General features: G+C 33.9%; 1 protein-coding gene and 1 long non-coding RNA gene across 4 annotated transcripts; one reads left to right on the top strand and one right to left on the bottom strand.

The window, feature by feature from the left end:
* Window positions 1-613: 613 nt before the first annotated feature.
* On the top strand, window positions 614-5548 carry LOC111397088. Of its 3 annotated transcripts, none has more exons than XR_002703148.1 (6): window positions 614-780; window positions 876-2412; window positions 2509-2631; window positions 3102-3191; window positions 3923-4015; window positions 4500-5548. It is a non-coding gene; the product is annotated as an uncharacterized LOC111397088 (long non-coding RNA). The 3 variants fall into 3 exon arrangements; XR_002703147.1 differs by having other exon boundaries at window positions 852-2412; window positions 3122-3191; XR_002703146.1 differs by having other exon boundaries at window positions 852-2412.
* A 1146-nt stretch (window positions 5549-6694) lies between these two features.
* LOC111397087 (pentatricopeptide repeat-containing protein At5g39980, chloroplastic) lies at window positions 6695-8883 on the bottom strand. Its single transcript, XM_023023820.1, has one exon. The coding sequence runs from the start codon at window positions 8799-8801 to the stop codon at window positions 6810-6812; it is 1992 nt and encodes a 663-aa protein (XP_022879588.1). The 5' UTR covers window positions 8802-8883; the 3' UTR covers window positions 6695-6809.
* Between the last annotated feature and the right edge of the window lie 613 nt (window positions 8884-9496).

Raw genomic sequence — 9496 nt, 5'->3', positions numbered from 1 at the left:
GAAATTACCAAAAATACGTACTAAAAAAATAAACAAAAAAAAAAGAAAAAAAAAGAGGGCCTCCATGCTGTGCGGAGAGTTGGTGAAACACTACACGCGGCGCGAAATGAGATCCTCTTCGCCAGCACCTCTCAGCGCAGTGCGGAGAGAAATCCAACACTGTTTTATTTTTAATTTTTCCTACTCACAAAAGCTAACAAGCTGTACTATAGCTATTTAATACAAACAGGACAACAAATAAAGGAACCAGCACTTTTTGACTTCAAATTCGTTTCCTAATTAAATATTTAATTTTATTCCCTTTATTAAAAAAAGAGAATCCCACTTTAATTTCTTCTCGCATATCACTGTTTCTTATGTAACGATAAAACATAGAAACCGGAATTTTTGACTTTAAAATTGATAGCGAATTCGATCGTACTCACTTTGTTCAGAGTGCTAATTAATGTAAATTGACAACAAACAAAGTAGCCAACACTTTTTGACTTCAAATTCTTTCTTGTTTTGTTTTTTGTTAAAAAAAATAAAAAAATAATAATGAAAGATAGACTCCGCGCAGCACGGAGAGGAGCTCCGTGGTGTGCGGAGCAACAATTTTTTTCCCTATTTTTATCTTCGGTATAAACCTTTTCTCTTTCTCTCACTTCATTCATTCAGACATTCCCTATTTTTTGAGTTTTTTTTTTCAACTCCTCGTTCCACAACAAAATCAAATCCTAAAAAGGAGGATGAAGAAGGGTAAAATCCGACAAGTAAGATGAGACCGAGGCTCGAAGCAAGGTGATAATATTTCATACTCTGACTACTATCATTCAAATCTTGGATTTATGGATTGAATTTTACTTTCTTAGATGCTTTCGGTTTGATTTTTGAAGAGGATGAAGCCATTGAAGTGGAAGGGACGAAGAGTTCTGAGAAATCAACGTCCTTTCGCCCTAAAGTTCCAACGACTGGTTTCGTCCTCCTTTACTGTGTTATTACGGTCAATATAAGGCAAGTTTTGATTTTGATATTTTTTCCCCTTCATAAAAATAGTTTAAATCTCAAAATATGTGGATGGTGTCTTCAATACAATTCACTTGTTCGAGATTTGGGTTACTTGTTTTTCGGAAGCAACTTTTTTTCTTATTGCTTAAAATAGATGACTCTTTTTGTTTGACTTGTCACCTTCGTGTAATCTGGAGAGGTTTTTGTAGTCCATCACCCCTTTTAGTTCCAGCTCAACATTTATTTAACGTTTTATTGCTTGTAAATGAATTGAATTTTTAGAATTTGTACTTAATTAATTTTAATTTATCAGTAATATTAATTATATCATTTCATTGCCTTTATATAAAAGAGTGAATGTTGGCTCTACTGTTCATTTTGCTGCCCTCCGATTCACACTGAAACTGGTTCTTTACTGTTCATTATCTAGTTATTCAATAAGATATAGATATTTTACATAAAGAGCATTTGCTTTCTTTTTCTTCATTCACTCTCTCTTGCTTTTTCATGAGTTTCTTTCTCAACAAACCGAGCCAAAGCAATCCCTAAGAAGGAGAGAAAAGGTAAGATTCAAACTAATTACTGGAATCGACCTTCAATTTCTTCCAATCTTGTAAATTTCTTCAATTTCTTGATCACTTTTGCAGATCCTGTGGAAATTTTTCCCTTTTTATGAAAGTTTAACTAAAATTTCAAACAAAGACTTGAGAGAAAATTGAACTATTTTCAGTTCAAGTAAAGATCTTGGAACAACAACACGACAATAGCAAAAAGGTCTTATGAGGATTCACAGGTATTCTGGGGAAAATTTCGGGGGTTATCTCTAGATTTTAGAGAGGACGAACGAATTTTTTCTGGTCTTTCTTATTTACTCGAAGATAATTGATGGCAGTTTCTACTGCAAAGATAGAATCCTGATATGGTGGATATCAAGTGTTTTGAGCTAATCGATTCTGGCTCTGTAATTATATTTAGCTAAAAGGGTGTGTAATTAAGGGAAAATTCATGGTGGATTATGTAAATACGGAAAGGAGAGAGATTCTCTCAATTTCTGCTGCTTGAAATTCTTCAAATAATATTGCCAGAACCTGGATAGTTTTCATTTTATTTGCATCAGAGGCCTGTTGAAAGAATTTTGTATGTTTGCTTTAGAATTTGAATTTTTCAGTCCTTAGTTTGAAGGGGTGGTCACAACATTATAGAAGAAGAGACCAATGCATTTGAAGTTGGGAATACGAAAAGGTTGGAGAAATTCTAGACAAGATAAGATATATGGGGTTTTGATACCTTCAATGAAGTAAGTGGAGTGAAAATGGGTACAACGATTTTACATTCTTTGACAGGTGATAATCCAGAATTGCAAAAGCAAACAGGACAGCATTATAGAAGAAAAGTCAGTGCATTGCAAGTTGGGTATACGAAAAGGTTAGAGAAATTCTAGACAAGACATTTGAGATTTTGATACCTTCATTGAAGTGAGGGAAGTGAAAATGACTAAAAAGATTTTACATTCTTTGACAGGTGATAATCCAAAATTGAAAAAGCAAACATGATATATGACAGGCATCTTTCAACTGTTCGATCATCAGCCTATTCTTACTGGGAGGTGCATCGTTGGCCACAACACAGAGAGGCTGCCTCCTGGTACATATTTCTCATACTAATTGCTTACTATTGCTTATGATCAATAATCTTGTAGATGAATGTACTATTTTAATGTTTTTCTTGCAGACGCTATAGACTGTTCACTGATAGAACTAAGTTTGTTTTAGTTCTCCAAAATGGATTCATTGAATATTAATTTTAAATAAATATATGATTCTCTTCTTGTTCAATATATTTCGTGCCACCTTTTAAGTTAATAATATACAAGAGAAGCCCTACGAGCATGATACAATGTGTTTTGCCCTACGAGCATGATGCAATTCGGCCCATTTCTTAGCAAAAATAATATGCCCAGTATATTGATTTTTGTTTCTTTTCATGACCTATATTTATTATTTCATATAAGTTTGCATATATAATGTCCATGGCCTCCTGATGATATTGCTCATTTAATTTTTTGAAGCCTTAATTCCTTGCTTTTAATGGTCTAATAAAAACCCATATCTCAGGTTCAGATGTTCATTTGCAGGAAATGCCCACTTCCATAATGTACATTGGAAATAGAATCTAATACTACAGAATGAAGATCTGCACTAGTGGTAAGAAATGTTTATTTTGATTTTTTCTCTCGTGGAAACATAAGTACTATGAATCCATTTAAACCCCCTCTTGATATTGTAATCTTTTTCTCTATCTCTATTTTAGATATGTGTGTGCATTTATTCAAAATTTTCTTCTAATTGTTAGTTGAAAGTATTTAATTTTGAATTTCATATGGATTTTGTTGTCTTCAATGAATTTGGCTTTCTTTTTTCTTCTTGCTTTTTGTGCTCTAATTGATGATGATACAAAATGCAAACAAAGAAATTAAGAATATGATCATTTTCAGATACTTTATTGTTCTTTTTTTTTTTTTTTAAAAAGGGATTGATTGATTATCTTAATGCTGATGTCAAAATCAATTTTGATCTAATGATCTCTAGGTTGAAATTGACTTCCAAAAATTAAACTTTAGTGCATGCTTCATTTTTATTGCTTCTCTTTAAGTTTACTGAAAATTTTGAAAAGATCTTTGTTTTCTATTTTATTTTGTTGGAAAAAGATTTGCTTAGAAATCAGAGGTTTGATTACTGAGATTTCAGAAAGAAAATAACAATAGTAACTTAGATTCGGGATTTCAATTCTTATTGTATCAGCTTGATGAAATTGAAAAATGCTAACAAAGATGAAATTGAACACCCTATTTGTTCCTAACTTAATCTCTCCTTTGTCTTTGCATCTTTGCAATCCTTAGACATTTATATTCCATTGTACTCTCATTCCATTGCAGAAATCAGGTAAAACGTGGAGGAGCTGGCAAAGATTATTGGGGAGCTCATATTGATAAATTGGTTGAGTGAGTTTCTCCTTGGCGACTTTGACAGTAAGTCTTTAATCAATAGAATGGCATATACTTTTTCTCATATATCCAATATTGTGATCCTTCTACCATGGTTTCTAGAGTTACCGACGAAGTCTTCAATTATGGTGGGATCAATCTGAATGCTGAAGCATGAATAATCTTTTTATCTATATATTTAGAATTTTATATAATTTGGAATTTAAAACCCAAACTAGATATACAAGTGAAAATGTTTTGAAACTAAGATTACTTATTTAGAATAACATAAAAGATGTTGTTCTCTCATCAACAAAAAAGATTTTGTCTCCGCCTTATGAGTGAACTAAGCAAGCTTAGATAAGCCCACCTAAACATCGTATATAGTAATTGTAAACTGGGAAGTGCTAGGTATTTTATACTGCAGTTATTAATGATTCTCTTTAATGAGTTGGAACTTTAGCTTTGGTACTCCTGCTAAAGCCTTTTCTATTTTGTTCTCGGGAACTGAAATCAATTACATCTCCAGGTTGTAGTTTCCTTGCCATTGGTGAATCAAATGCAACTTGTGAAAAGAGGTTGGCATCCATTGTACTTCAAATATATGATAGAAGTATATTGATCCTACCATTGACCTTGGCACATGTTACCTGTCATAAAGGAGTTATGAAAGGTCGGGTCATGCAAATGGCCAGGCTTTACTGGATAAATAACAGAAAAATATAAGGATTTCACGTGTTGAAAAGGAGATTTTTTATTTTAAATCACATCAAATCTTCGATGTATATTTCATTTGTTACAAGTGATTATATTGATAGAAGAAAATTTGGATGGTTAATCTGATTTTTAATCACATCAAATCATTTGTATGTTTCGAATGGAAAGAATGCCCATGTGACAAGGCAACTTACTGAAGGTATTATCTGGCATTTAACTTTTATTATCTATATTTTCCCATGATTTAGATTGAATTTTGGTTCTATTAACTTGTTGAATTCTTTTAGTAATGTTATTTGCATTAATAGAATTTGTGAATGACTAAACCTCAATATCATCCACCACATGCAACAATAGTAACGACACTCAATCCATGGATGATGAGAATTCCATAAGACTGGTGATTGACATAGTCCATGAAACTCAAAGAGAGGTGGAAGAAAATTCACAGAAGACCAAATGAATCGATAAAAATGGGAGTTGGGGGGATCACTAACCGAAGCAAAGAAAGAAATGAAGTCAGGGGATTCTGAGCACAAGTTGGGGATTGGTTCCGCATATAAGATTAGTTCTTTGTTCAATTTACTTATTGTCATTCTGAATCATGCATAGTGATTTGACATTTATTGGATTGTCGAGCATCAAAATCTGCTGGTAGGATATCATGTTCCATGCGGAGGGAAGAAAAAAGGTGCTTTTATTACCTTGACTTGATAATTTTGGTCATCTAGGTTTAGAATTTCTATTGCAGTTCTTCAATGTTATTAGGTTCCATTTGCCATTTAATAAATATTAGAGTTTTTTCATAATTATTTCCTACTTTGATGACGTTTGATAATAAAGTTGAGTATCTATAATCTCAACTTTGGAGAAGCGAGTATATGAAAAAATGCTATATTATGCATTAAAGGTTTAAGAAGAAGCCACCAAAAAAAGGAGAAATAAATCTATTATCTAGGAACATTAACATTACCCTCGAAATAACAATGCCCGTGCATTGCACGGGCAATAGACTAGTGTATATATAAAAGAACTACGTTTTGGCTTGTCCCCTTTACGAGGTACATAGGTAACCCTTCCAATAATAAAATATATTTTCTCCTATTCATGAATTATTTTTAGCATGCATTTGACTTATGTATTTTATTATGATATTATTGTAATCTCGAGATATGACAAACAAAGATACAAGATGAGTTTCTTTTAGAGATATATAGCTTCATTTTGATCTGAAGCATTATGAGGATTGATATGAATTATCACAGTTTTTTTTATAATATTTGATGCTAATTTCATATCAATATTACCATATTGGTTGGAGGATGGAGATTCATGTTGATAAGGATGTTAGCATTTGTAGCTGTGGAATGATCTTACATCGCTTAATTGGTGTGATGACTTTTATGTTCGATGTTAACATTCTTATTGGACCAGATCATATTTCGTAAGGTGTCTTCATTGGAACTATACTTTGTGGCCACCTATGTAGTCTAAATCGGATGTTAAAAATTTTGTTATAGCAATCAAATGTTTGTCTAAGTGGGAGAATGTTGGAATAATTCTAATATACGCCTCACATTTGATTGTAAAATTTACTGGTTAGATGTATAGCTCATAATTATATTGTGATTGCGCCAAATTTATTAAATAATCAATTAGGCCGTTTTACACCTTACATGCTATATTTAATTTGATGTGGTAATTTTAAGTATGTCTGCCAAAAATATATGTAAACCCTAATTAGAATTTAAATCGTAATGGAACAGCTCAATAATTTCCTATATAAAGACTAGGTCCCATCTTGTCTCCATGTTGTTTTATTAGCTAGCTCCATTGAAGGCTAATACTTTGTGAGAAGGAGGGGAAGATCTAGTTGTTATTATTCATATCAAAGATATCTTTCGTAGATATGAATCCGAACTATCAATTATTATTTTGTGCTTCTTGATTTTTAGCATGATTACAACACATTTTGGGTTCATCCTGCACCACCAGAAACAAACTCTGAAATTAAACCATTTGGAAACTCGAGCACTAGTAAACAATTCAACAACAATATCTACTTATGAAATGCTGTAATTTACAACAAATTTGAATAATACATTATCACATGCAAAGACTGTCAAGACTTCAATATTCCTCTGTCACTCATTCGATTGATGACTCTAGATGCGTCGTTTAATCTATTTGCTCTTTCATATATGCTAGCAACAACAAGATGCAACTCTTTCTTGTTGATATTAGGATCCAAGTCCAGGCTATGAAATAAAGTGTCAACCATCTCAAAATCTCTCCTTGCACCGCAAAGGCTCAGCATCTGAAAGTGCACTTCGTCCGAGAAAACACACCCCTCTTCCTGAAGCTCCTTATATAGGGCATCTGCTTTCTCAAACTCCCGCAATTTCCCGTAAGCATTGACCACGAAAGATATCACTTTAGAATCGGGAAAGTATCCAGCACCTCTCATCTTCTCAAAAGCTTCAATAACATTTGTGTACTTTTTGTTTCTAGAGAAAAGACCAATCATGCACTCAAAGACGGCTATATCTTTCACCTCTCCAGCATCGACAGCCTGTCTGAAAACCCAAGTGGCTTCTTCTATTCGACCGGCACCAGAAAGAATAGTAATCGCGGTTTCCCTGGGAATATTATCTGGACGCTTCAGCTCATGCAAGAGACGTTTAGCATGAGCAACCAAACCAGCCCTCTCGTATGCAACGATCATTGTTTGATAAAGAACCTGATCAATTTCAATCCCAGATATCCGCAGTTTCTGAAACAGCATCGCTGCTCGCTCCAACTTCCCTACCTTACCCCAAATTGATATTATTGTTGAATAAGTAATAGCATTGGGCTCAATACCCTTACTCTGCATCTCTTGAATAAGATTATTTGCCTTTTCATGCTCAAGTGTCTTCCCATAAATCTTAATCATGGTGTTATATGTAACCACATTCTGCTCAATATCCTTTCTCTGCATCAACCTAAACAAATGAATTGCCTCCCCAAAAAGCTCAGCATCGCCATATACCCTCAAAAGGGTATTATAACTAATAACATTTGGTTCTATTCCCATCTTCCTCATGCTCCAAAACAACCTATCTGCATCCTTAGCCATGTCGAGCTGCCCATACACATCGATCATTATGTTACATGTCGTGAGATCAAGCAAACACTTAACCTCCCTCATCTCTGAAAACACCGACAATGCCTCCAAAAACTTCTGATTCTCAACGTACATGGTCAAAAGTGTAGAGTAGCTCACAGTGTCAGGTGTAACCCCCACTGACCTCATTTCACTAATCAGTGATCGTGCTTCTCGAAAAAGCTTAGCTTTCCCAAACACATTAATCATTGAATTATAGGCAATAAGATCAGGAGTTATCCCAGATCTCTTCAGCCTCGAAAAAATTGAAATGGCCTTCGAGTAATCACACAATTTTCGCGATAACTCAATCAAATTGCTGTACAAAACCAAGTCCCCTGACACCCGGTCCTGTTCCATTTTCTGAAGCCAAGACAAAGCTTCATCAAACATACCCTCTTTCCCAAAATGAGTAATTAGAGTAGAATAAGTATACCTGTCAGGTGAAAGCGCTCGTTGACGCATTTCGTCGAACAGTCCATAAGCAAGAGCCCACTGCTTCGCTCGCAACACGTTGCGCAACACAACGTTGTATGCAAATACCGAGGGGGTGTAAAGGGCTTCCTCATTAATCCAATCAAGCAGCGCCAATGACCTTTGCCAATCAGGCTCACGAGATAAAAGACTGACCATGAACCGAATAGAAAGAACTCGATCTTTATACTGCGACATTACAGCAAAAAGTTGGTGCTCATTTTCAGTCTGCCCAATTGTCGATAACAGATCGTCCATGTCAACACTATGGTCCAAGTAAACCACCTTTTCCTGTCGGCGGGGCGGTTGAGACGGCGCCGACTGTCTCCGACGCCAGACATCCTTGGTTGCGGCATATGCAGATGGGATTGCGAAATTAATGAAACGGGTTCGATTTTTGCTTTGGTTTTTGGATGGTACTATGATGCTTAATGGAGGAGCAGCCTTGGAGTAGTGTACGTGCATGGGAGTTCTAGGGGATAAGCATGTATTCATTTGAGAGTGCACAGTCCTTTGAACAAATCAAAAGTCGGAATGGAAGATGAGATATTATTGGATTGAGCATGCTTAGTAGCCCACTGGGATGAATCATAATATGTTAAATGAAAAGTGAAATTAAATTGGTCCTTTAATTATATTACTTATTATTTAATGTCACATTAGTATCATTTAAACGTGATTGTAATCCTAGTGATAGAGATGCTGTATCTAATTGAGACTTTTAATGACTTTTTGAAATTTAAAAAGTTTAGGGGTATGCAATTGAGATTTTTTTAGGCTCTCTAAAAGTCATGGTGTATTCAATTGAGATTTTTATAGATTTTTAAGAAGTCTTTAAAAATCATAATGTATTTAATTGAGACTTTTTAAAAGTTTCTATAAGTTTAGGGGTATTCAAATTTTAATGACTTTTAGAGATTTTTATAAAAGTCTCTGAAGTACTAACTTTTAAGTAGAAAGTACTCATATAAAATATTAAAATTTGTCTCTCATGAATCACGATATTTTGGAAGACTTTCACAATTTTTTTTAATCTTTCTTTCTTTCTTTTAACATTATATGGTCATGTATGATTAAAATTTATTTTTTCTATTGATTATATTTTTTTCTATTTTTTATTCTTTCTCTCTCTTATTATTTATCTTTATTTTCTATGAAAAAATTAAATTGAATTCTTGTAACTTTTTTTT

The sequence above is a fragment of the Olea europaea genome, chromosome 7 (assembly GCF_002742605.1).
Source record: "Olea europaea var. sylvestris chromosome 7, O_europaea_v1, whole genome shotgun sequence".
NCBI lineage: Eukaryota > Viridiplantae > Streptophyta > Magnoliopsida > Lamiales > Oleaceae > Olea > Olea europaea.
The sequence above is the reverse complement of the archived record's forward strand: the minus strand, read 5'-3'. Positions and strand labels throughout refer to the sequence as shown.

Bases quoted from the DNA above. Each gene is read 5' to 3' on its own strand.
- LOC111397087 (XM_023023820.1), bottom strand. From the start codon at position 8,801: ATGAATACATGCTTATCCCCTAGAACTCCCATGCACGTACACTACTCC.